The sequence below is a fragment of the Zalophus californianus genome, chromosome 9 (assembly GCF_009762305.2).
Source record: "Zalophus californianus isolate mZalCal1 chromosome 9, mZalCal1.pri.v2, whole genome shotgun sequence".
In the NCBI taxonomy this organism is placed as follows: Eukaryota; Metazoa; Chordata; class Mammalia; order Carnivora; family Otariidae; genus Zalophus; species Zalophus californianus.
The window spans coordinates 139,465,612-139,493,367 of NC_045603.1; the positions used below are offsets into that span (position 1 = coordinate 139,465,612).

The following is a 27,756-nucleotide window of genomic DNA, read 5'->3' on the forward strand; positions in this document are numbered from 1 at the left end:
GTCTATATAATCAATACTCAGTAGGAGCAGACGTACAGGAAACCAGGCAGCAAGCTTCAAGCAGGTGGACAGAGCTTCGGCGCCCCCTGAGACCACGGCGACCGCGGAGAAGGGAGCTGACCCCAAAGCCGCCTCCCCTGGGCGCGCCCGGGGGCCTCTCCTGGGCCCGACCTCTGCCGTGGCCCAGAGCCGGCCGGGGACGAGGGTGTCTCTGCCCCTGGTGGAAGGGGGTCCCGGGGACGGAGAGCAAGGGTCTGGAGTGTGTGTCGCTGTCCAGGGGTGAGGAAGGCGTGCGCGGGACGGGGCGGGGCTGCGTGCGCGCCCGCGCCAACCACGGGGTGGGGGGAGGGCTGGGGTCGCGGTCCCGGGGAGGGGGGAGGGCAGGGGTCTGGGGAGTGTGTCGCGGTCCCAGGGTGAGGGGGGGCTGGGGTCGCGGTCCCGGGGGTGGGGGGCAGGGGCCTGGGGAGTGTGTCGCGGTCCCAGGGTGAGGGGAGCTGGGGTCGCGGTCCCGGGGGTGGGGGGCAGGGGCCTGGGGAGTGTGTCGCGGTCCCAGGGTGAGGGGGGCTGGGGTCGCGGTCCCGGGGGTGGAGGGCAGGGGTCTGGTGAGTGTGTCGCGGTCCCAGGGTGAGGGGGGGCTGGGGTCGCGGTCCCGGGAGTGGAGGGCAGGGGCCTGGGGAGTGTGTCGCGGTCCCAGGGTGAGGCGGGCTGGGGTCGCGGTCCCGGGGAAGGCAGGGGTCTGGGGAGTGTGTCGCGGTCCCAGGGGTGGGGGGCAGGGGCCTGGGGAGAGTGTCGCGGTCCCAGGGTTGGGGGGGCTGGGGTCGCGGTCCCGGGGGTGGAGGGCAGGGGTCTGGTGAGTGTGTCGCGGTCCCAGGGTTGGGGGGGCTGGGGTCGCGGTCCCGGGGGTGGAGGGCAGGGGTCTGGGGAGTGTGTCGCGGTCCCAGGGTGAGGGGGCTGGTGTCGCGGTCCCGGGGGTGGGGGAGGGCAGGGGTCTGGGGAGTGTGTCTCGGTCCCAGGGTGAGGGGGGCTGGGGTCGCGGTCCCGGGGGTGGGGGGCAGGGGTCTGGGGTGTGTGTCGCGGTCCCACGGTGAGGGGGGCTGGGGTCGCGGTCCCGTGAGTGGAGGGCAGGGGTCTGGGGAGAGTGTCGCGGTCCCAGAGTGAGGGGGGCTGGGGTCGCGGTCCCGGGGGTGGGGGGCAGGGGTCTGGGGAGAGTGTCGCGGTCCCAGAGTGAGGGGGGGCTGGGGTCGCGGTCCCAGGGGTGGGGGAGGGCAGGGGTCTGAGGAGTGTGTCGCGGTCCCAGGGTGAGGGCGGCTGGGGTCGCGGTCCCGGGGGTGGGGGCAGGGGTGTGTGTGTCGCTATCCCGAGGTGAAGGGGGCGGGGGGCCGGTCCCAGGGTGAAGGAGACGGAGGATACGGTCCCTGGGGCCGGGAAGGTGGGGGTGCGGCGGCGGCTAGCAGACGGCAGTCCGGAGGCCGGGAGGGGGTTGCCCTACGCCCGGGCCGGGCCGCCTGCTCAGGTCGCAGCGGGGGCGGTGGGGACGGCGGGGCGGGGCCGGGAAGCGTGCGCGGGACGGGGCGGGGTTGCGTGCGCGTCCGCGCCAATCACAAGCGCCGCCGGGAGGGGCGCGCGCACGGAAAGGCCGGGAAGCAGAGGGGCGGGCCGGGTTTCGCGCACAGCCAATCGGGGCGCCACGCCGCCATGACGTGAGGCTCTGCCGGGCTCCGAGAGCCAGTCGGCAGGCCGGGCCGGTGAGTACGCGGGCGCGCGGGCGCGCGGGCGCGCCAGGCGGGACTTCCGCCGAGCCCCGGAAGCGGGAGCTGTGTGTTCTCATGCGAACGGGAAGGAGCGTTGGGGCGCCCGAGTCGCGAGGTTGAGACATTTTCGGGCCCGAAACGGGAAGGAGCCGCCGCCGCCCGCCGCCAGCCCGCGCCGCGCCGCCCCCGCCGCTCGTCCGGGCCGGCCGCGCCCTCCCCGCCCCTCCCTCTCGGCCCGTCCGCGTGTGGCGCGGTCGCCGGGCACCGGGGCTGCGGCGGCCGGCGGCCGGGCGGCGGCGGCGCTGCTGACAGGTGAGCGCCGCGGGCGGCGGGCGGGCCCCTCGGTCCCCTCCGCTCCCTGCTCCGTGCTGGGCCGCCGCCTCGGACCCGCGCCGCGCCCGCCTGTCACGGGCCGCCATCTTCCCGGAGGACGCGGCGGGCGGAGTGCGGGCCGGACCGGGCCGGGCGGCGGGAAGGGCCGCGGTCGCGGGGCCGCGCCGGGCTGTAGGGCCCGAGTGAGTGGCAGGGCCCGAGTGCGGGGCGGGCCGGGCGGCGCGGGGGGGGCCGGGCGGAGGGCAGGGCCGGGGTCTGGGGCCGGGCCGCGCCGCCGTCCGGCCCGCACTGCGGAGGCCTCGCCCTGCCCTCCGCCCCGGGCCCGGGCCCGCCGGCCGGCGGAGCGGGGAAGGCACGGGGTCATTGGGACCAGGAAGTGGGGATCCTGTTGCTCCGGGTGTGTCTGGGGAGCTCCCGTTCTCCTCTCGGCAGGCTGGAGCAGAGGCGGGTTCTGAAGGAATTAGAAAAAATTCAAATCTAGGGGTGCCTTGTGTTCGAAGTAGGACCGGGATCCACGCTGGGGAAAGGGACAGGTCAGCAGTCTCCTACCACCTGCGTCTCAGTCGTGTCCAATCAGAACGTAAACTTAGATTGCAGCGCAGTTTTGTCCTGCGGCTTGATTTCTCCTTGTTTTTTATGTGAGATGGCCTTTAATTTTGGATGAGATGCAACAAGAAAGTGATCTGTAGGTAGTTCTTAAGCGTTCGAGACCCTCTTCCTGGCTGCAGTGTAGTTTGTCCTCAGCCTGAGTGGAAGTCTGAAGTTTTGGATGAGTGAGGAAACAAGGGTTTTCCTGCAGGGAAGTTAGTTGGTAAGTGTGAAGGTTTTTTTAAAAGGTAATGCCAGCCTGAGGACGAATATTGTAAGTATACAAGTTATTTTTCCTTTTGAAAGTTTTTTTTCCTCTTGTAATATTTAGCTGGTCTCTTTGAGTGTGTTAAGAATTTGAAATGCACTTGAAGTAGGTGCTAAGTTGTTTTTGCTGCAGGGGGGAGGGGAGGAGTGATGTTGCCTTCTCCGCGGTGCACTGCCTGTGCAATGTGCAATTTCCATACTTCCCCCACCTGCGTGGCTCCCTCTAATTTACAGTCGGGGTGATTTACAGAAGTTGAAATGGTTGCGGCTTTTCAGCTTTCCTCTGTATTTAGGATATGGAGAGTCAGTTTTATCCTCGAGCTGTGAGTGATCTCTTCACTCAGGTTTGCTTGTGTTGCTAAAGGCATCAGATTATAGCAAGTTTATTATTCAACCATAAAGTTGATTTGTGTACTTCCCTTTGAAACTTGCCTTTGGTTAGAAGTAAATTTCATTCTGTATTTTGACCCGTTAATGTGAGTTGATTTATTTACATGAAAGAATGGTGTGGCTTCTTACTGATGAGAAAGGACTTGCCCTCCTGGTGCTTCCCTTTCTTCATCTCTAAGAGGGGTTAGTAATGTCAACCTCATAGGGCTGTCCTAACCAAGTCGATGCTGGCTGTTTTTACTGTCTATTTTTATTACTGAATTTCTTACTAAAACTTGAAAATGGTGTTTACCTCATTACTGTTTTCAGTATTCTTTCTGTGATTGTCAGTTTTAATTTGATAGTTTTTATTTGGGGGGGGGTTTTGTTTTTGTTTGATTGCATGTATTTGGGCAGAGGAAGCAGGTTCTGAGGATGAAATGTGTATTTTGAGAAAGGAATTATACTATATTTGAGTGGGAGCCAGAGAGAAAATGGATGATAATGTGAGTGTTAGCATTCATTTAATGAGTTTTGTAGAAGAGTAGCTGAAATTAAATGGCAGCACATTGAGGGAGGTATTTGATTTTATTTAGGGTTCCTAGAGATTGTGTTTTTTAAAAAAAAGTTGGGAGTTGGAGAATTTATCGAACTTAATATGATTTCCACAAGGAGACACAAATTTTGACAAATACGTATTTAAACTGTGAAAACATTCTAGTCACTTGTTTTTATGAAGCAGTCTTCACGTGTCATAAAACATAATTCTAAAATGTGAAGTGCAAGTTGGCAGCACCAGGTTGTTACCAGTGATACGATAAGCAGTGCCTTCAAGGAGCCCCACAACTGTAAAGTAGATTTGCAACAGTATTTACACATTTTTGTAGTGGGAGACCTGAGGTCCGTGTTACCAAGTGGGAAGTGGCTGACTGACTCCTTCCACTGTTATTTCCATGTCATGCTGGAGTTCATACTTTCCATAGTGATAAGTAGGATTATTATTTAGGTCTTCTAATTTTAGTAACATGTGCTATCTTTATGATGGTCCCTGGAGATTGTTAAAAGCTGTATAGATATATGTTCCTTTAAATTCCATTTATTGGGGCGCCTGGGTGGCTCAGTCATTAAGCGTCTGCTTTCGGCTCAGGTCATGGTCCCAGGGTCCTGGGATCAAGCCCCGCATCGGGCTCCCTGCTCGGTGGGAAGCCTGCTTCTCCCTCTCCCACTTCCCCTGCTTGTGTTCCCTCTCTCGCTGTGTCTCTCTCTGTCAGATAAATAAATAAAATCTTAAAAAAAAATTCCATTTGTTAGTGTCCTCATGTTAAAGGCACAAGTTTTAAATATGCTTTCATAACCCATGGTTGTACTCTCACAGAGTTCTCTCATACTTAAGGATTTTTTCAGATAGGTTAAGGCAAGAAAATCAGTATATTCTTGTAATTCCTCCTATAAAGTCATTGACTCAGCCTTTTTCTGATGGACATAAGAAAACAAACACTGAAGTTTTTATGGAAAATTCATTGTTAAAAACAGACACTGTTTCTGGGCATTGTTGCTTATGCTGTGTTGTAAAACTTTATTCCTGTAAAGAGTTCTCTTTTCTGTAAGAGCTAATTTTAGAGTCCGCAGTAAATGAGGCACTGCCTTCTGAGAGTGCTCAACTCACCAGATCTGATTTTAGTTTAGTTTAGTTCAGCTCAGACTTTTGCTGCTAATTGTTGCACTTGTTGATCTCCCTGGAGCAACTCTACTCCTGGAGTTCTCTGGATTCGAAAGTTAATTTCTTTATAGGAATATGGAATTGTAGGGGCACCTGGGTGGCTCAGTCATTAAGCATCTGCCTTCGGCTCAGGTCATGATCCTGGGGTCCTGGGATGGAGCCCCACGTCTGGCTTCCTGCTCAGCGGGGAGTCTGCTTCTCCCTCTCCCTGCCCTTCCCCCTGCTTGTGCTCTCACTCTCTCTCAAATAAAATCTTAAAAAAAAAAAAAAGGAACATGGAATTGTAAAGTGGAAAGCCAAAGGTTCTCTTATTAGAAGGAAGATAACTCCAATGTGGAAATGTTTTTTTCCCTAACATTCCAGCACTTTATTTTCCCTGCATGTAAATGTCTAATCTCAGACAGTGAAGACTGAGTATCAAGTCGGCTCATGTTTCCTTCCCTTCTTATCTTCCCCCACCGTAAAACTCCTTTTGTCCCTTTAATACTTTCATAAACTGTCTTTTCACCATTTTTCTGCTAAGCTCTCATGGCTCAGTTAATAAGGGCTGCAGGTGAGTGATGCCACCACTCTTGCGTCTTCTGTCACGGTTCGTTTTTTTCTCCAGTGTCCTCCCTACTTTGCTGATAGTGAGACCTAGGTCACGGAGTGCATTGTGTAACACTAAGGACATTTCATATTTAACTAAAATTTGAAGTCATCCTACTTGATTTTAAGATAGAGTGTAATAATCATTGAGATGAGACTTCACTGAAAGTGTTCTATGAAATCTGATATGCAAACGTATGGGCTTGAAAACTTACATATTAGGATAGTATTTATTTGTATGATAAAAATAAAATGTCTCTTATTTACAACACACCATTTTAGTCACGCTGCACGAGGTTGCTTTACCAGGCATGTCCTGATTGTTAGGCCCTTTTAAAAATGCTCCTCCGTCACTGTCCCCTGTCTAAATGAGAAACGCCCAGGGGCCTGGCTCCAGGGGCCTTGGCATTTCTGCTGCCTCCTTGCTGGCCGGGCCGCCTTCCCTTGGCCTTAACTGACCACTGCCTCTCTCCCTCAGAACCATGGAGTTGCAAATGGTGTTGCCTTTGCTCCCCGTAGTTCTTGGCCTGAAATTGAATGTCTTTGCTCTTTAATCCATCTTTATAAAGGTATTTCAGGAGTCCTTCAGGAATCCTTGCCTTAATTTCTAAGGTCGAACTCAGTGCTTCTCTGTTTCTGTAGCTCCTCAGGCACAACACCTAATGAATTACCATAAGCTCCTTGTGGGTGAGATCTTTTTTGTTTGTAACCTCTTTGCCCAGCCCAGTTCCAGGTGCCCTATACAGATCTTCCTCAACTTGTGATGGGGTTATGCCCTGGTATACCTGCTGTAGGTTGAAAATATTGTTAAGTTGAAAGTGGGTTTCGTACACCTAACCTTGAACATCACAGCTTAGCCGTGTTTACGTTAAACATGCTCAGAACACTTACATTAGCCTGCAGTTAGGGCAAAATCATCTAACACAAAGCCTATTTGTTTATGAAGTGTTGAGTATCCCCTGCAATTCACTGAATGCTGTACTGAAAGTGACAGAATGGCTGAATGGGTGCAGGACAGTTGTCAGTGTATCAGTTGTTACTCCCATGATCGCGGGGCTGACTGGGAGGGAGCTTGCTAGCTGGGGCAAGATCGAAATTCAAAATTTGAGGTACGGTTTCCACTGAATGTGTATCGCTTTTGCACCATTGTGAAGTTGAAAAATTGTAAGTCGAACCGTCCTAAGTTGGGGACCATCTGTAGGTGTTTAGTAAACTTTGTTCAACTGGATGGAAAAAGGCATGTCTAAAGACACCTCTCATTTTGGTTGTAGGGAAATGATTTGCAGATTGTACAGTTGCATGCCTTCATAAACGAACATAAAAATCCTCACTTGAAATGAGTGCAATAGAAAATGCACGGCTATACTTACAAAATGTTAGTGATTTGATAGCAATATCTAGTGTGTGCCGCGTTTTGGACGGCGTCATTTGATCATGTGACCTAGATTGTACTCAGTCGCAGTCTTTAAAAACTTGCTCCTTTTTAATAACAAATGTTTCTTTGGCTTTAAAATTAAAACATTATATTAACCTAAAACAAATCAATTACAATAGTGAAAATGTATTTTTAAACTTCAGTGGATTTTTCCATTTTTCATTCCCCATGAGAGTCCTTGCTACAGGGTCTGGTAGGGATGAAAGCCCCTGAAAGGAAAGACAAGGGCTCATGCCTTCCTTGAGCAGGTGTTTTTGATCAGTAAGACACTAGCAATACAAGGACAAATGAGACCAGAACTTTTCTCTAAGGCTTGTGGTCTAGAAGGGATTAGGAAAAGTGCATTGTTTTATTTAAAGTAAAGCAGACAGGCATTTGGATTCTTGAAGCTTCCATGCACAAAACTTGTTGACGGCTCTCAGCACCACACTCCCTCGAGTGGTCTCGCTCTTAGGGTTGTATTACTACAGCACCTCCTGTGGCAGGCCCTCTCATCTCCCTTCCCTGCCTTATTTTTCTTTGTAGCTCTTATTACATTATAACATACCATGTAATTTCCATATTTTATGTACAGTCTGTCTGCTGGGGCTTGAATTAACTCTGTGAGGTTGAGGGTTTCTATTTTGTTCATTGACAGGAGCCCAGACCTTTCAGTGGTACAGAGTATTCACTAAATAATTCATGAATAAATCCTGGGGTTATAATGGTGAACAGAAGGGATGGATTGCCCTCCTTTTTGGAGCTCATGGTCCACAGAGGCAGGTGGATGACCAGATAACCACATATGAGAGCCATACGTTGTGCTGGCCTTGTAGGCCTTAAGGGGCCAGGAGGCTCCCTAAGGAAGAGTGTGGTGGGGCAGAGTCAGCCTGGTAGGCAAACAGGATGAGTGTCAACGATTCTGAGCAGAGGGATTTGGAGGAATAATCTGAATGAGGCTCAGTAAAGAAGGGCCAGTCAAGGTAGCCCCTGGATCATACAGGGTGTAAAGCGTCTCAGTATAGATGAGAATTTTGCTGTGTATCCTAGGAACAGTTGAAAGCACTTGGAGGGTTTTCAGCAGGAGGATTAGATGAGCAGAATTGTCTTTTTCAGTGATTCTTCTGCTTTATTGGAGAGTGGCGTGGAGAGGAAGGAAAGGGCACACACGGACAGGTGTTACTTGACCCGAGATGGGGGGCCCTGGCGTTTGTGCTTGTGTTCATCACGGGGGAAAAGGCCAAGCCCCGGCCTAAGGGAATAGTTTGCTGAGAAACTCTTTCATTTGTATTATATAGAATGTTTAAAACAATAGTTTAAAAATATGCCTTAAATTTGCTAGTATTTATCAGTTGTAATATTTGTTATTCCAGTTTTTATTAAGGTAGACTAATTGACAGATTCCTTTTTTAGAAACATCGCTGAAAAATGAGAACATTCTGTTTTCGGATTCCAGAAAGCTTTGTTTTATGGTCAAAGCTTAAAATATAAAGATAAAAACATAGTGATTAATGTGATACAGATTTACAAGTTGCCTTGTAGCTCTCTGAACATATTAAACATCCCCTTTTCAGATATTTTTTTTCTGAAAATATGTCCTTTAAAACCTGTTCTTTAAAGACTACTTTCTGAACACTTCTCTCTTTGTTGATTACGTTACCTCTATTTCGTTCTTAAATCTTACCATCTGTGTAATTTCTGCCTTACCATATATATCTGTGTGTGTGTGTGTGTGTGTGTGTGTGTGTGTGTATATAATATATATAAATATCCCCGTAGAATGTAGAATTGCTGCCTGGCTTTTCCCAACTCTGCAGTCATAGAATAGCAGGAACCTTTGAAAGCAGACTTGAAGTCCCTGTGGAAAGTTACCTTTTAGAAATCTAGGCATTTAGAATGCAAAACCATTTTCTCTTGTGTTTTTAGGAGGTAAAAACATTCAAATAATTGATAGTATGTTGGTTGTCATTTAGTGCAGAAGTTTAGTGTGAAAGCCTTTTTTGGATGAAACTTTCCTTGGGACTACTGGAAGTCCCATGTTCCTTTTTGATTAATATCTGTATATCCAGTCTAATGCTGTTTCCGATTTCCCTTCAAGGGGTCACTTGAGTACAGACCATTGTACAAATGAGTAACTGATGAATCAGCAGTATTTTCTTCTTCACACCTTAAATACGGGGGTGGGGACCATCAGTGAAGACCAAAGGTGAAATGACTATAGTAGTTCACAGTAGTTGCTGTTTGTGCATGCAGCTGTTCACACTTCTTTGTATATTTTGATGTGTTTCCATTTCTTCTGCTGAAATGATTACCTTTCAGGCCTCTGTGCAGGAGAGTTAACCCTAAGGGTGAATGGACTGAGGGAAGAAAATAACATTTGCGGGCACCTGGTTGGCTCAGTTGGTTAAGCGTCTGCCTTCCGCTCAGGTCATGAGCCTGGGGTCCTGGGATTGAGCCCCGTGTTGGGCTCCCTGCTCAGCGGGGAGTCTGCTTCTCCTTCTCCCTCTGCCTGCCGCTGTGCCTATTTGTGCTCTCTCTGTCAAGAAACTTAAAAAGGGGGGAAAGAAAATACATTCACCACACAAAACTGCAGAAGCAGCCAGGCGTGCAGAATTTAAGTCTTTGTGACCTGGTGAAACTCCAGAGTGAAGTGTCTTCCTGCACAAGAATGCCTTGAGGTCCTAAATGACCATAAGTTTTAGTAGTTTCAGTCAGGCGCAGGGACATTCTTGGCACTTTGCCTCTGAAGTTCAGAATATTGAGGGGCACCTGGGTGGCTCCGTCGTTAAGTGCCTGCCTTTGGCTCAGGTCATGATCCCAGGTCTTGGGATCGAGCCTCGCATCTGCTTCTCCCTCTCCCCGTTTGTGTTTCTGCTCTTGCTAACTCTCTCTGTCAAATAAATAAATAAAATCTTCAAAAAAACAAAGTTAAGAATATTGCACCTGGGTGGCTCAGTTGGTTGGGCGTCTGCCTTCGGCTCAGGTCATGATCCTGGAGTCCCGGGATCGAGTCCCGCATCGGGCTCCCTGCTCAGCGGGGAGTCTGCTTCTCCCTCTGACCCTGCCCCCTCTCATGTGCTCTCTCTCTCTCTCTCATTCTCTCTCTCTCAAATAAATAAATAAAATCTTTAAAAAAAAATATTGAGAGTGTGCTTGTCACTGTGGAGGTTTTTGATCTGTTAACTCTTTTAAGTTTTTCATGAAAACGCAAGATTACAGCTCAAGGTAAAAAGTCATGGGTCAGATGTTTTCTGGGGGTTGTTTATGGCCACAAATTGTATTACTAGGTGAGTTTATGAGCAGAGCAAATAAAAGTGGATCATTAACTTCCAGTTTACGTTTTGGTGTGTTGGTGCGGTTAGGTAAGTTTATCGAAAACTTGTAAACAATGTGTTTACCAAGTGTTTAATAATTATAGTACATTTAATCAGCCTTAATCCAGTTGTAGGGAGAATTTTGTTTTCCTCAGTACCATTGTTCACCGTGGAGTTACAAGACTGAGAGGGAAAGCGTTGCCTTCTTTTACACTGTTCCTACAGTGTTCTGTGAGTGTAGTAACACTTTGGAGTAGGACAGTCATTGTCTGAGACCGAGTTTTGGTCTACTTTATTTTATTAACTGAGATTTGATAACTTGTTTCTGAAATAACTGTCAGGAAATAGGATTTTGGAGCTTTAAGGACTCATACTGAAGCCCACGGAAGTGTAAAGTGAATGCAAACTGCAGCTAGTTAGGTGGCAGAGGCCTTGTGCCTTTGGTGTCCTCTCTGAGCTCAGTCCTGCATTGCACTCTTAATTACAGAACTCAGTGTAAGATGCTTAACACTGGGATTTCAAAAGGAAAACTGAAATTGGTGAAAGCGTTAACTTTATGTATGCTACAGAATTTTAGGTTGGCATTTTACGTTTTTAAAGCAGAATCTTAAAGCTGCTATTAAACTGTTTTAAAAAACATTGAAATAACATTTATTTTAAGAAAAGTAAGGATATTTGTCATTTTAGATAATTTAACTTACTGGCTTTAATCAACTTTGGAAGGCACTAATAGGTCTTCCAATTTGCATCATATATTAAAGACTGCAGTTTACATACTGTCTTTGAGAAATAGTTTGAGGAAGTTCCTATAAATTCGGTGGTTTCCTTCCTAAACCGCAGAGACGGTTTTAAACCTTGGTATCTACGCTACTCTGCAGGGCTTCATGTTCAGGCTCTGGAAGTGTCAGCCCCTGTGTTCATACCTTTTTGTGAAGAGGAGCTCAGACCTGAGAGAGGGTTACTTAGGTGAGCACTGTACCACCTCTCCTGGCTTTTAGTTTACTATCCTCAACAACTGTTTTTGCTTGCTTCCTGCTGTGTGCAATGACTTCAGATTTTAACAGCCTTTCGCTTGCCTACAAAATGTGAGAAATGAATGCAGATTGCCACAGTTCTCACCCTCAGCAGTGTATTTGGCTTGGAATTCAGAGGACCCAAAATCCTTGCTTGTTTTTGTTTTTCAGCACACCTGTTTTGCTGTTTGGAAAACTGAGGCCCGGAGACAGTTTGCTTTACATGACATGATGAAGAGCAGAAAATGGGGTCTATATAGTTTCTTCTAAGTCCATTGCAAACAGGAGCCAACTCTTGGGACAGTTTAGGTGTCCTACCTATGCATTAGGTCCAAGTAACCTGATATATCTGTGGCTAATGCCACTCAGCCCAGCTAAGCTTCAGAAATGCTGGTTTTAACCAGAAAGTTTTAATAGTACTTTTTATAGTGAGTGTCATTGGGGTCAGGGGCTCCCCACATCCCAAGACTGAGAGAAGTTCATTTACGTTCCTGAACAGTCATGCAGAATTACTGGAGCTGATGCTGACTCTGATAGTTTGCTTGGAACTTTTATGGTGTTATTATGTTCCTCTGTTGAACTGTACTCGTAACTGAGGAGTTGTGATCCACTTATTTCTAAAATGGAGATGGTATTATGTCTAGGAAACATATCCTTTGTATATCAGACTGAAAGATGATCTAAAGTAGTATATATTTTTGAACCCATAACTATGGGACTTAAGTTCTTTTTTAAGAGTAGTGTCACTTTTATAAGGAACACTTCATGTTAGGTGGTATTCATTGTATTTCAGTATTATCTGATTAGCATGGTCATGTTGGGAAATGTGAAAGCATGTTCAGTTGTCATACCTGGCATTTGAGCCCTGGTCTTGGGCTCTGGCTGCTACTTTGTGAGTCACTGGGGTGCTTGGTGGCTCCCTGGGTCGGGCCTCTGGCTGCCTAGTAATTAGTAATGACTGCATTGGTTTAATCCTGCTCTGTGCTGTACCTGCCCTAAACATGCTCACAGCAGGTAAGGTGGGTGTGCCCAGCATCCCTGCCTGGTTAGTGGTGGAGTCCGGGTGCTGGGTGCACCTCGAGCCCCTGCCTTTTGACCTCCTCCTCAAATGCCCAGCTTGTTGGTCATAAGGTGGATTGGGGGATCCTTGAACTTCTGAGACTGTGTGTAGCATTTCTGGTACACGTCTCTTTTTCCAGTGGAAGGACTCAGCTTTTAGCAGATTTTCAAAAAGATCTTTAATAACCTCTACCTTCAATTACAAGTAATAGTTTTAGTGTGTTTGCCACATGGGAACTTCGAGGATTTGTTGTTATTTTGGTAATTAAATGTAATTTCTTGTTGTCAACATCACTTTGTATTTAACTCTTCTATATGGTTAGATTCCAAGTACACATATATGCACACATACATACAGCGCCTAAGAGAGTATCTGGAATGAAATGAAAATGAACCCACAGTAACTTTGCCCCAACCTAAAAATACTACCTTTTCCCATGTTAACATATTATTTGTAGTATGCAGCAACAGAGGCTTTTACTTGGAATCATCATTTTAAATACCAAGTATTTATTCCCATGTGTTCATTGCATGAAAGACGGTGGCTAAAAAACACGTATTTGCTGAGATTTTACTTCATTAGGTGCTGTGTCAGGAATACAGTGGCCGAGAAGGTAGACATTCCTGCCCACCCCAGCATTGGAGACACTGGGTGTCAAGGGTTTGCACCCCAGGCAGTGGGGAAGATGGGGATGTCAGCTGCAGGGTGGAAGACAGGGTCCTGTTTAAGAAAGGTCATCTGCGAAGAGTTGGTGGGGTTGGAGATACGTAAGGAGTTGGGGTAGTAATTTGGTTCAGAGAGGATGGTTATCTGAGCAATTTATCAGGAATAGAGACTGAGGTAGATACAGGCTTATTTGCGAGGAAGAGGTTAAAAATGTATTTGTAGGTTTCTGGTTTAGGGCAGCTGGATGGGTGATGTGCCCTCGAGATGGAGGGATTGTCAGGTTTTGTTTATTTGTCTTAGAAGGCTGGTGGGAATGGATTTTTTTAAACAATTGATTTTGAGGAGTCTGTAGGTCAAAAAAGAGCGGATATTTGCTTAGTTGCACTGATACTCAGCTTGTGGTGTTCGCTGAAGCCATGAACACGGAGTGCAGGGGAGCGTGCCTCAGGTGAGGTGGGAGCGCCGGGCGCGGCGCTGTCCGCTCCGCCACACTCTTTGTCTCCCTGCCAGTTAGGTTGTCGGCTTACAAAAGCCAGTTCAGTGCGTTCCCGAACTCGTTCAGGGCATTTGTACTCCTTCCTGCAGTTACATGATTTAACTAATATAAATTGATAAAAATAGTGCAAAAACATTCATAGGAAAACTAATTTGAAAACTTTGGAGTGTCTCAGTAAAAACAAATCACTAAGAAAACTATTAACTGAGGTCTATGGGTAAGACAATTATAAAAAATTGGAGAATACTTATTTTAAAGGACTGTACCACTCACGTTTTTAATATAAGTTGTACTTTAAAGAGATTAAGTGAAAGTTTTAGGTGATGCATTATGGTTTATGTGAGAAGAAAAGAAGGCTTTGATAGACTGGCTCAGCCTTAGAAAAAAACCCACGTGAAGGAGCATATACAAGTTAAAGCGGTTAAGAATTCATGTATGGGTTTTTAGAATTACCTACTTTAATTTACAGTTACTTCCAATCATATAGGGCAAGAGAGCTTTTACTGCACTTAGTGCTGAGGAAGGGCCTCCTTGGCGGATGAGAAGCGAGGGGAGGGTTGGGGGGGGGAAGCAGGCATGTGTGAGTTTAAGTGTTGCCCAAGGCTGAGGAAGAGAGTGTGCAGAGGCCCCGGGGTACGTCTTTAGTAGCAAGCAGGCAGTTGGCCATCCTGGCAGAGCGGCGTCCTCGGAGAGGCTGCATCCTGCCTGGGAGGTCCCCAGCCCCTCGCTTTTTTCCTTCCCTGTCCCTGCTTCTCGGAGGTGTCCACTCATCTCCCTTGTGTATTCTGTCTTTAGAGACAGCCTAGGCGAGGCATGTTTGAACAGTGATGGGAGGAAGAAGTGAAGATACAGGAAAAGAGGAGGAAATGGGATCCAGACCACAGAAAGACAACCGGTGCTCCTTCAGTTAATATGTTGTTTTTTCTCCAAACTTTTTTTTTTTTTTTAAGATTTATTTATTTGAGAGAGACAGAGCAAGAGTGTGAGTGAGAGCATGTGTGGGAGAGAGAGCATGAGCCAGGGGAGGGGCAGAGGCAGAGGGAGAGGGAGAAGCCGACACCTGACGTGGTGCTCCATCCCAGGACCCTGAGATTATGACCTGAGCCAAAGGCAGACGATTAACTGACTAAGCCACTCAGGCGCCCCACTCCAAACCTTTGATGTAGAAACTACTGAGAAAAACTTGGTCATTTTCATGAAGTTTTTTCAAGTTGTCTTATGTTCAGGCTGTATTTGGGTCCCTAGCATTGACTTAGGAGGTCTGATTTTCAAGAGCTATGTGGGATTATAATTGTTACAGAGTATTTCCCTCTCTTTCACCAAAGTGCTAAGAAATACACATTTGTTAGGAATACTAATTACAAGAAAGGAGGGATGCACATTAATGTAGGTCTTGAAATAAGGCATATTTTATCACCACTTAGAAAGCTGTTAAATGGCTTTTAATTTTTTTTTTTAAGACTTATTTGAGAGAGAAAAAGACAGCAAGACAGCATGAGCAGTGGAGGGGCAGAGGGAGAGGGAGAGAGAATCTTCAAACAGACTCCCCGCTGAGGTCAGAGTCTGATGCCTGAGATCATGACCTGAGCCAAAATACAGAGTCGGGCGCTTACCCAACTGAGCCATCCAGGCACCCCATGGCTTTTAATTTTTAAGGAAGATGATTTGCCTGTTCACATAACAGGATTTTAGGGAATGTCTGTAGGTCTGTAGTGAGGACTTGGGGAAGGTAAGTTGTCATCCTTTTTTTTTTTTTTTAAGATTTTTATTTGACAGAGTGAGAGAGAGCAACAAGCACGGGGAGCAGCAGAGGGAGAGGGGGAAGCAGACTCCCTGCTGAGCAGGGAGCCCGATCAGCATGGAGCCTGATGTGGGGCTCGATCCCAGGACCCTGAGATCATGACCTGAGCCAAAGGCAGACAGTTGACCGACTGAGCCACCCAGGTGTTCCTGTTGTCACCTTTATCACTACCATCTGTTGGCTCAAACAGCTCTTGACTTAGAGCCCTGCACACCCTTGGGAATGTTTTCACGACTCGCTGAATTTCATTGTCCTTCATTTGGAGAAACACTACACATTTAGGATGTTCTTCCTTTGTTTTGACTAATTGGTTATTGATTAACATAGGTCAGAAGTACCTTTTCCCAAAGCTTTTTTTTTTAAATTTAACATCCTTGGGCACCTGGGTGGCTCAGATGGTTAAGTGTCTGCCTTTATTGAGATATAATTGACATATAAAATTATATTAATTTTTTAAAGATTTTATTTATTTATTTGACAGAGACACAGGGAGAGAGGGAACACAAGCAGGGGGAGTGGGGGAGGGAGAAGCAGGCTTCCTGCGGAGCAGGGAGCCCGATGCGGGGCTCGATCCCAGGACTCTGAGACCATGACCTGAGCGGAAAGCAGATGCTTAACGACTGAGCCCCCCAGGCGCCCCGCTGTGTTGGTTTTTCTTAAATTTAATTTTTTTTTTTTTAAAGTAAACCACTTTCTTTATAGTTCTGGACTTGAGACAATTTTATCACGTCTAGTTCTGACTCTTTGGAGCCCTCCTGGGCGTAATCAGCATGCGTAGTCAGATCAGCACAGGGTTAAGTGCGCTCTGAGCCGCTGTCCCGCTCGGACCTTGGCCAGCATGCTCACTTCTAAGGTTGCTCACCACCACCCTGTCATCCACTTCCAGTTGAAAGGTTGTAGTTATGTGACAGTAGATTGGAAAGGGTGATAAAATGTGATCGGCAGTCCTCAGAGAAATGAAAGATGGGCGAGAACGCTGAGGTGAATGGAGACTCTTCTTTTGAAAAGAGTTGAAGCCACATCCTGTCCAGAGTTGTTTTTTTTCTGAAGAGGACTTCCAGGTCTCTTCAAAGACTTTTTTGTGGTGTTGATTCTGACCTTTCCTTGGTGCAGGTATACGTTGATACTACTTTTGGCTGGCAGCATTTTTTGTGTTCAAATGTAAATGAGAGAAAGTGAGGATTCTTAGGAAGAGTGTGGATCATCCCAGGAGAATGATCCCATGTTCAAAATGAAGTTAACAAAAACAAGGGAGAGCTACACATACGCAGTTGCCCAGGGTAAAAAAAATTCTGCAAGAGACTGAATGAGGCATTTCTGCTCTTTGTCCGTAAGGTGATAATGCAGACAAAATGCCAGCAGTAAGGTGTTTTTTTTCTCCTCTGGACTCTAGACACACTTGGCCTGCTATCAGGAGGTTGTGTGTGGTAAAGGGATGGCAGAAGTACAGGAGCATATCGACCCAGAAGAGCCTGTGCAGCCGACGAGCCGACTGATCCCGGGACTGAGGGGGCCTGAATAAGGCCAGGGCGGTTCGGTGGGCCGTCAGCCTGGCCCGCTCCTGTGGCAGCTCCGGCTGGCCCAGGCTTACGGTTTGCAACGTGGGAAGTGGTTCTTAATGGGAAAATGTGGATAGACAGATGGAGGTCAGAATACATTCTAAACAGGCTGGACTCAGGACAGTTAGCTTTTCATCTATGGAATTGGACATCTTTGTGAAAAATTGTTCTTCTTCCATTTTAGGTTACATGACGTAGACAGGCTGCATTTTGTCCTGTGTGGAGGCCGCAGGTTTGGTGTAGCACTTCCGGTAGTGTTTAGGCAGGTGTGTGGATTAGCTGAGCTTGCGCCCTCTATAGATAGGCCTAACGTGGTTACCCTTTCCATCTGCTTCCCTTGGGGGAAAAGGTGTGTATCTTGTTTTAGGGGATGGTCTTCTACTGGAAAGGAATGACTCATGGTCAGAGGAAGAGATGCTCCTTTGAGGGCAGAAAGGGCCCTATCTCTAAGGATATGATTGCCCACCTCAGCTTCGTGCCCTCTTTTACAAAATAACCATCACAGTCACATGCAAAGTAAGAGAGGATTTTTTGATCTTCATATTATTTCCCTTGTTCCAAATAATATTTTATTTAGGCTTCTTTATAACCAAGTATTGGACTGGTAGTTTGCACTTTGTCAGAAATGCTTGTAACCAGAGAGTTAATGAGATGACCTAAACTCTCTGTTTTGTATTGTATTTTAATAAGAATGCCAGCTAAAATGATCTTTTCAAATAATTGACCTCTCCAGGGTGAGATAACATGTCATGAACCAATTTTTTTTTTTTTTGCGGTAGTGGGAGAGGCAGAGGGAGAGGAAGAATCTTAAGCAGACTCCATGCCCAGTGGGGAGCCTGGTGTAGGGCTCCATCTCACAATCCTGAGATCATGATCTGAGCTGAAATCAAGTGTCGGCGCTTCACTGGCTGACCCACCCAGGCGTCCTGCCACGAACCAGTTTATTCATAAAGCTGGAAGGGACCTTTCTGATTGTGTGTGGAATTTCTAAATAAATTTTAAAAAGCAATTAGTGGGAAAATTTTTAAATGTAACTTTTGGGGTTTACTTCTTATGTAGGTATTTTTCCAGTCCTGTTTGTCTGAGAAATAAGTGTGTCTTCTGTCTGATTTTATGCCCTCTCTAAGAGCAGAATCAGATGGAACTGTAAAAAATAAGTTCCTTTTTCCCACTGCCGTCTCTTTCAGTAGAAGAACAGGTGTACACATGTAAAAGGACATTAAAAAAATTAATCTGGAAGCTTACTGGCAGCATCTGTTTAGGACTGTTTCCCTACCGGGTGCCAGTTTAAATGTGTAATTGAACAACCACTCTACCAAGGTTGGATTCCTTTCTTTGATTCGTCTGTGTCTTTGAGTGCCACAGTTAGTGGGAGAAAGCTCTGGAAGGAAATGGGCTGTCATGGAGATACTGAATCTGAGAAAACAGCCAGAGTAACTGCTCTCCTGGAAACAGCTGTTGCTCTATAAATGTCCTCACTCTTCAAGCCTACAGATGCCACTGAATATATGATCTTTGTAAGGTGCTGTGGAAGGTACATAGACTAATCTCCCTGAAGACAGGAATATGCATTTTAAATATTACAAAGCGATGCAGGCAGCCGCTCAGCCGCAGATAAACGATATAATGCAAGCTGCAGCGTAGAGCGAGTGAATGAGGAGCTGTGATTCCTATCATGTTATTTTATTTTCTTACACTTTTCATTTAGAGGTGTGCATATTGAGTTCCTTGAAGAAAGTTACTGTTACTAACAGATACCCTTCCAAATCCGCAAATGCTGTGATTGTGCTTTAATGATTTGATTTAGCTTCTTTGCCCATTTCTGTTTTTTCCAATGAATTTCAGTTTCAGAGGTCTGGCAGGTGAACTGTCTTTCTACGAAGTATGTGTAGACATTGCAAGTAACAGATTTTGGCTTTTCTAATTGATTCTCAAAGGGATTTCTAATTGATTCTCAAACCCATATAGTACTTAATTAGGGCAGTCTCCAAAGTTCTTAACCGCCCATTTTCCATATTTGGATAAAACTGTTTACTTATCTAGGTGAATATTCATTTACTGTTTTTTTGTAAAACAGTCCTAGCTGTTAATGTGGGAGTTCTTAGAAGGCATGTCTGTGTGGTAGCATCTTGTACTGTCCAGCTCCTTTGCTCAGGCTCTGTCCCTGAACTCCTTGCTCTCAACTGCGAACAAGTGGAATTAGAAGATACCTTAGCAGACTTGACTTTTCCCTCATTTTGTGGATGCAAATACAGAAGCAGAGTGTTTAGACAACACTGCAGCTAAACCACCTGGGTATGAGTGTTACTGACAAAAGGGCTCTCTTGGGGGTAAATTGTAACATATCATCAGTGGGATACATATTTCTGTTGTATCCTATAGGTAAGGAAATGAAACACAGGCATTCCTTAAAGAGGCTGAGGATAGTAGGGGAGAAGCAACAGATGTGGTCAGTGCCCTGAAGAACGGAGAAGGCTGTGAGTACACGGAGAAGGAGTGAGAGAGGAATGTTGAAAGCCTTCAAGGAGGGAGGAATGTTCCAGACAAGGGGAAGAGACTGTGCGAAGAGAGACGGGGAAGTGTTGAATGTAGAGAATGGAGGGTGGTCTGTAGAAGTGGAGACTTCCTGACTTCAGAAGAATGTTTTTAGACTGAGAAAAGAGGTCTTTTATTTGCCCCCATATGGTAGAATTTCATCTCATATGAAATGTTTACATTTCAAGGTCAACTGATAAAGCAAAAAATGATCTGTACCCTTGAAAATTCCCCAGTAAGGTGCAACAGATCATCTCTCAACACAGCAAGTTTTTCTTTTGGCATTGAATCAGGTCACTGTTGTATAAAAAGATGAAGTATTTGGCTTCTATTTAGGCACCATGTTGTTTTTTTAAAAAGTGCTTTTTTTAAATGCTAAAATCATAATCTGTGCACTGGTACAATATGAATTATCCCCACAGAAGGGAAGAAGGAATGAAGACCAGCTAAGGAAACTGCAGGTACTTTGAGGTCGTGTCACGGTGGGCATGCCCGTTGGTGCGGATTGATGGGGTGAGCTGCCTGCACGGCCGAATTCCTTGGTGGGCGCAGGGAGTTGGAGAGCGGAAATTATACGTGTGTATACGGATTAGCTCACTGGATTTAGCCAGCTCTGTGAACCTGACTGAGTCATCTCAGAACTCATTTTCCCAGTCTGCTAAGTGGGCAGGAGACCTCACTAAGAGAATTGAAGTTGACTCAGTAACCTCTAAAGCACTTAGAGTAATCATTGCATAACAGAGATCCAAATGCTAATACTTTCCCTTTTTGGATTTCTGATACACAAACAAATCGTCTGTGTTTACACACCACCCTCTTGTAAGCCGGAAAAAAACATTCATGTTCAGGAGAATGGTATCTTTGATTGTTTTAGAAATTACCAAATTCTCAAACTGTGGTTCTATCATTGTTATTCGCAGATCCACTGAAGTAAGCCAAGCACATGTATGAAAATAAGGATCTTAACCTCTAATAGTTTACTGTTTGAGTTATTTCCACTTTTTGGCTCTTATGTTGCTGTGAATATTCACGGACAAGTTTTGGTGATGCTCTGTGCTTTCTGTCCTCTTGGGTATGTAGCTAGGTGTGGGATTGCTGGGTCCTATGATAACTTTGTGTTCAACATCTGCAGCTGTTTACCAGAGCGGCTGTGCCAGCTTACATTCCCACCAGCACGGTATATTAAGAGTCCAGTTCTTTAGTCCTTGCCAACACTTGTTATTTGTGTGTTTGATTATATCCATTCCAGTGAGTTTGAAGTGGCATTTCATGTTTCGATTTGCATTTCCCTAATGACTAATGATGTTGAGCATCTTTTCATGTACTTATTGGCCATTTGTATGTCTTTGGGGAAATGTCAGTTCAGACTCTGCCAGTTTTTTACTTATTTTCTCATACTTGAGTTTTAGGAACACACTCTTCTCTGTCTCTGTATATATACACATATCCTTTATGAAGTGTGTAATTTGCAAATATTTTTTTCCATTCTCTGGGTTATCTTTTCACTTTGTTGGTGGTGTGCTTTGAAGCCCAAAAGTTTTTCATTTTGATGAAGACCAATTTATTTTTTTTTCTGTTGCTTGTGGTTTTGTTGTCCTGTCTAAGAAGATACTGCCTGATCCAGGCTCACGATTTACTCCTATGTTTTCTTCTGAGTTTTGTAGTTCTAGCTCTTATATTTAGGTGGGGTTTTTAAATTTTTTTTATTTTACTCTTTAGTAATCTCTATACCCAGAGTGGGGTTCACAACCCTGCGATCAAGAGTTACACGCTCCACCCACTGAACCAGGCAGGTGCTACATATTTAGGTGTTTGATCCATTTTGAATTAATTTTTATAAATAGAGTGATATAGAGGTCCACCTTCATACTTTTGCATGTAGATATCCAGTTTTTCCAGCACCATTTGTTGAAAAGAGTTTTCTTTCCCCATCAAATGGTCTTGGTACCAATTTGAAAATTAACTGACCATGAATGTGAGGGTTTATTTCTGGGCTCTCAATTCTGTCTGTTGATCTGTATGTCTCTCCTTACGCCAGTACCACACTGTCTTAATTGTTAGAGTTTTGTAGTAAGTTTTGAAATTAGGAAGTGTGAGTCTTCCAACTTTATCCTTTGCAAGATTACTTGGCTATTCTGGGTCCCTTGCATTACCATAGGAATTTTAGAATCAGCTCATCAATTTCTGCAGAAAAGGCAGGGGACATTTTGATAGGGATTGCATTGACTCTGTAGATGTGTGGGGAGTGTTGCCATCAGAATACCATGTCTTCCCATCCGTGAACATAGGGTGTCTCCTCTCCGTGAACACCAGGCATCTGTACATCAGGACTAGTTTTGTCTCCTGTTGGTGGTTCTCAAACATTGTGGTCTTGGGACCTCTTTGCACTTTGAAACATTATTGAGGATCTTTAAGAACTTTAGTTTATAGGGCTTATCTGTGTATTTGTATTAAAAATTACTCAAATTTAAAAAGATATTTTTCTTTGGCAATAATAACAAAGCCATTACATGTAACATAAATAACATTGGTTATGAAAAGGTAACGGGCGCCTGGGTGGCTCAGTTGGTTAAGCGACTGCCTTCGGCTCAGGTCATGATCCTGGAGTCCCGGGATCGAGTCCCACATCGGGCTCCCTGCTCAGCAGGGAGTCTGCTTCTCCCTCTGACCCTCTTCCCTCTCGTGCTCTCTGTCTCTCATTCTCTCTCTCTCAAATAAATAAAATCTTTTAAAAAAAAATAAAAATCTCGAAAAGGTAACAATCTTTTCCAAAACAAAAAATAATTTAATGAGGAGAATGGCATTGTTTTATATTTTTATAAATCATTTCAATGTCTAATAGACTTTCAGGTGGATTCTGTTTCTGCATTTGATCTGTTAGTGATACGTTATTTTGGTTGAAGGGTGAGAAGGAAATCTGACCTTACATAAATACATAGTTTGAAAAGTGAGGAGTGTTTAAATAGTCTTTTCATATAACCTTGGCCATTCTTCTCTGTAACTGCACCAGTCCTCGTCAGATTTTTCTTTTTACTTTTTATTGTAGGAGTTTTTAACCACAGAAGTAGAGAGGGTGGGTGGTGGAGCAGCCCTCTGTGTGCCCGTCATCTGGCTTCAGCTGCCAGCCACTTGCTGCATTCTTGTGTTTTTGTTTCTTCTCTTAAATTTACCAAAAAAAAAAAATTGTTAGCATATTTTAAAGCAAATTCTGGGTATGTAATGTCATCTGTCTTTTAGTTTATGTCTCCCAGATAAGACCTTTAAACAGACGCAGCACCTGGATTGCGCCCAATGGAATTAACAATCATTCTATAATATCCTTTATTACCTAGGCAACAGTCAATTTTTCCTGTCAAAAATGTCATTCTAAAGTTAATTTATTTCAATCCAGATACAGTTCTCACATTACATAAGGTTATTTTGCTTAAAACTTTTGTATTTTGTGGCAATAAAAATCTCTCCCATTTTTCCATGTCTTAAGTTTGCTGCAGAAATGAGGTCATCTGGCTATCTCGAATGCCCCACATTTTGGATTTAGCTAATGGCTTTGTGTTGGTGTGATTTAACATGTATTGCCCCAGAATTTCCTTTAAATTGGGAGCCCGATCTAGAGATTTGATTAACTACGGGTTCTTTTTTTGGCAAGAATACTTGATAAACGGTGCTCTTTCCTCCCATCACGAAGAATATAACACCTAGTTCCACTTTTTTGTTGGGGATTGAGAAGTCACTTTAGTGTCCATCTGATCCAACCATTATGAAGTTCTCCATCAGCTCTCCACCAGGCTTTAGCAGACATCAGGGGTTATTGCTCTGTTATTTCATTAGATGTTGCAGGTAGTTTGATTTTCTAATTTGGTCTTTCACTGTTTATTAATTGTGGCTCCTGTATAGAGGGCCGCCCGCCCTGACCAGCTACTTGGTTATGCAGCAGTAGTCATACAGGAAAGGCAGAGTGATGACTGTTTGCCTTTAGAAATCTTTGGAAAAGTGAGTTGGTACCCTGAGAACCCCCAAAGGTGACCAGCGTGGTGTGTGGATCCTAACGAGTTTGTTACCCGTTCGTTCTTTAGAAGCTTTGCGCGTTGCTCACCTGTGGCCGTGAGAGCCCTTCCCTTCTTTCCTGTTGCTTCTGTGCTGCCACTGCAGGTGTGCTCACTGACTCCCTCGCCTTCATGGCAAGGTGGCCCGGGTTTGTGTGACAGAAGCGGTAGCCGGCACTCTTGGAAGTGCCCAGAAAAGAGGAGCAAAGACTGAGGGCTTGTCGCAGCTTGGAGAAGTGACCGCTGAATGCCACGGGAGGTCCTAGGTGGGACCCCCGAGACCTTAATGAATGTTTCATTATGAAACAGACATTTCTGGTATATGGGAAAAGGATTCTGTAGGAACAGCTCTGAGAGAACCATGCTCTCCCAGGTGTTTAAGATCGATTAAACTTTTAGGTGTAGCTTTGGTAAAATTAAAAAATGTCCGTCTAGCATAGAGACCACAGGACAAGAGGGAGGGCCCTTTGATTTCATCTCTCTGCCTTTTCACATCGAGAGATGAAATCAAACCGGGGAAATAAGTCCTTTTGTTCAGCTCAGGAAGGCTTTGTGAAGGCTCCTCTGAACACCATCAGGTTTTCAAACTTCTAGGTCTTACCCTGGCAAATGCTTTGTTTTGGTGATAAATTCCTCTCATCCCCCCCCTCCCCCCTTGCATATTTCTCTTTAAAACCTAGAGACCTGCTCTTTGGCCAGTCCTGAGAGCAGTAGTTTAAATGGTGTAAGTCTCAGGGTGGTTTTGGTCTCTTGAGTGAGTAATGAAAAGGTGGTTTTGTTATTTATTGAACTATTGTCAGTTGTTGCATCATCCTACTCTGTCCTTATTTTAGATTCAGACATTTGATAAAGTCTGATTTTAAGCTCTGTACCTTTTGTGCTGCTTAAACGAGGTGGAGATCAGTAAGCCCTCTTTCCAGGTGTAGGACTTCTGAAAAACAGTGCACGTTAGGTCAGTCATTGAGAGGTCGTGTGGCGTGACGTCAGGGTTACTTGTTTGTGCATAGGAGGCCTGGGACAGACCGGGCCTGCTGCGTCTGTTGTACTAGGACACTGCCGTGCTGCCTTTTTTAACCTTTTGTCATGGAACATTTCAAGCATGCATGAGTAGACTGGATTGAATCCTGAACCCCCATACCCATCTTCCAAGGGGAACAGATCCGAACTGCTACGTCTCTACCCCACATACTATTTTGAGGAAAATCCCAGACATCGTGTTATTGCCCCTGTAAATATTTCAATATGCAACTCTATAAGGCCTTTTTTTAATAATTAAATATAACCACAGCATCATTCTCACATCTTAGAAAATACAGTAATTCTTTGATACCATCAATCATCCCATTGGTACTGCTTCCCTGATTGTTGTTTGTTTGAATCAAATAAAGCCATACAAGCCGAGTACAGCCATGGTTTGGCCAGTATGTGCATCTTAATGTCCTGCAGTGTTGAGGAAGCCAGCCTGCTTGTCCAAACAGTCCGCACCCTGTGATCTGCAGTGCTCCTGTTTGCTCTGAGTTTGTAGTAAGACCACATCCTGGGTGTGTGGATATTGTTTGTTTGTTTGTTTGTTTTGCAAGACCACTTCCTGGCCTTGCTGCTGGTTCTCTCAGGAGGCACAGAATCACTGAAAAAATACAGGTAGTAGCTGTAACAAAGGGTTCTTACAGCTGAATTTCCCCCTTTTGGCTGTCTTACTTTGTTTTTAACCAAACATTGTTTTTCTTTGAGAATCTTACAAATCTAGAAGTTCATAGTGGTACAAGTGTCTGTAACACCTTCTGTGACTTGTCGGTCTAGTTAGCATCCCATGACTTCACTTTCTGGATTTGGTTTTTGGGGAGAGTTGATGTCCAGTTGTTTGTTTCTCTCTGTCTCTCTCTCGCCCTCCCTTCCTCCCTCCCTTCCTTTCTTTGTTTTATTTATTTATTATTTGAGAGAGAGAGAGAGAGAGAAAACCAAGTGGGGGGGGGGAGTGGAGGGAGAGGGAGAAGCAGGGAGCCGGACATCATGATCTGAGCCGAAGGCAGACACTTCAGCAACTGAGCCACTCAGGGGCCCCTCGATGTCTGTTTCTGTGATAGTTTCACATATTGCAAACTTGTACAGTTTAACACCTGATACTCATCCTGTCTTTTGGAAGACATTGACCTCTGTGAAACTGATTTTGTTTTCAAGGGTTTCTTCTCTTCTAGCAGTTTATATTGCCAAACCTGTCAAATAGCACGGAAGTGATTTTGTGCTTTTGTGGCTGATGATAGAGTTGACTGTTGGATGAGATTACCTTTGATCATCAGATTATTTCATTAACAAGGGTTTTGGGAATTTATCATAAGCAGGTTACTGAGAGTAGGGAGCACATCGTAGAAACTAAAAACCTGCAGTGGTTACCTTGTGAGACAGAAATAGCTAGCTTTTAAATCTCTGTCTCTGGCATGTGGATGCTGTGTTTTCAGAAGAGCCTGAGAGGTACCTGGATTAAAGCCAGTCCTAGTGGTGCTGTGAGGCAGCTCGGCTTGCTGCAGAAAGAGGGAAACACCAGAGGTCAGCCCCGGGTGCCTGGGAACCCTGGTTCTCATGCTGATCATACGAAATCATGAATATTGTTGTCTCTCATGAACAAGAGTTACTACTTATGCTGTTTGGGAAAATCAAATGAGATCTCTTGTTTGAAGTTCCGTCTCTTAACTCTTGAGCTGAGCCAATGCTTTGGAAAGCCTGCTTTGCAGCACTGGTCCTGCCGTCTTGAGGTGGTTTTCGGTTTGTGTGGGTCAGGATTTTGAAGGGATTCCTTTTTAACTAATTACTGTTTATTTCTCTTTAAAACTACTGTCTTGGGACAAAATTAATGGGTCCGGTCAAAATGTTATATATGAATTTGAGATTCATCGAATCACAGATTGGAGTTCTATTAATTTTATAATCTGTTTTCTGGACATGAGTGGGTCTGTATGTGTTAGCACATGATTTCTAGTCTTAGTATATTCTTGGGTTAGTAGAAAGGTGTAAATTATGGGCAGATTCCTTTTTTTTTTTTTTTTAAAGATTTGTTTATTAAGACCGAGAGAGAACGAGCAGTGGGGAGAGGGAGAAGCAGGCTCCCCGCTGAGCAGGGACCCCCCCCCCCCCCCGCCCCGACATGGGACTCCTTCCCAGGACCCTGGGATCATGACCTGAGCTGAAGGCAGACGCTTAACCGACTGAGCCACCCAGGTGCCCCTATGGGTAGATTTCTTTAAACTAAGACTGCAGGGGTGCCTGGGTGACTCAGTCAGTTGGGCAGCTGGCTCTTGATGTCTCCTGGGCTCTTGATCTCAGGTTCATGAGTTCAAGCCCTGTGTTGGGCTCCAGCTGGGAGTGGAGCCCAAATTAAAAATAAATAAGTAAATAAATAGATAAGCTACTTAGACTCCAGAGGGATAAACACATGTCCTAGAAAACCTGAGAATTTTAAGACTTCCTAGTAACTTAATTTTAAGAATCCATTGTATTCTGTACTTCAGGTTACTGATGTATTGTCTTTTATTGTTTTACAGCATTCTACAGTTGCCATTCAGCTTCTCCCAGTGCAGCCACAAAGTAAACAGCTCATGACTTCTGATCAGGACACTAAGGTCGTGGCTGAACCGCAGGGCCAGCGAGTCCAGGAAGGGAAAGACAGCGCTCATCTGGTGAGTGTGGGTCGAGGCCAGAATTGGCCTGGTGCCTCACTCTCCTCTTCTGATCACAGATGCTGTGTTGGATTTAATAAGTAAATCAAAGTAGTAACTCTGGCATATCTCACAACCTAAATATAGGTGTTACATTCTGAATAAGTTTATGGGTAGCTTAGTAGTAGAGGAAGCTGTCAGTAGCAGGGGAGAGAAAAAACACATATCTCTGGACACCTAAAAGCTTTTGGAGTTTAGATCACTAAGAAGAATGCAGTGATTTATAAATCCTGTAATAACATTATACCTGTTGTACTGGTATGAATTTAAAGAATTAACTAGGATTGTAAAATTTTTTGACTGCTTTTAAGATTTTTACCCTATCAAGCAAAGCAGATTTTTATTAATTTTCCCCATTGAAACTACAAGCAATTTTGCATATGGTGGTCAGAATTTTATAATATTTTAGGTTTCAAGGCTCCTACATTGTTCTGAATATTTTTTGTCATGTAAAAATGTGTTTTTCTCAGTGGGTTTTGTTTTTGGTAAATTACTGTGGTTTGAAAATGCTGCTTTACATTGTAATGAT

General features: G+C 45.2%; 1 protein-coding gene across 5 annotated transcripts in view; it reads left to right on the forward strand.

Annotated features, from left to right (window-relative positions):
• Positions 1 to 1,628: 1,628 nt before the first annotated feature.
• Positions 1,629 to 27,756, forward strand: part of LARP4B (La ribonucleoprotein 4B) — an 87,861-nt gene continuing 61,733 nt past the window's right edge. The window contains exons 1-2 of one of the 5 annotated variants that reach the window (XM_027592471.2): positions 1,629 to 1,745; positions 27,054 to 27,188. In XM_027592471.2, coding sequence (XP_027448272.1) covers positions 27,108 to 27,188 — 81 coding nt within the window. In that variant the 5' untranslated portion in view covers positions 1,629 to 1,745; positions 27,054 to 27,107. Of the gene's footprint in view, positions 1,746 to 1,859; positions 2,064 to 2,600; positions 2,618 to 2,929; positions 2,947 to 27,053; positions 27,189 to 27,756 lie in introns of those variants that run through there. The other 4 variants (XM_027592470.2, XM_027592474.2, XM_027592472.2 and 1 more) reach the window with 4 other exon arrangements.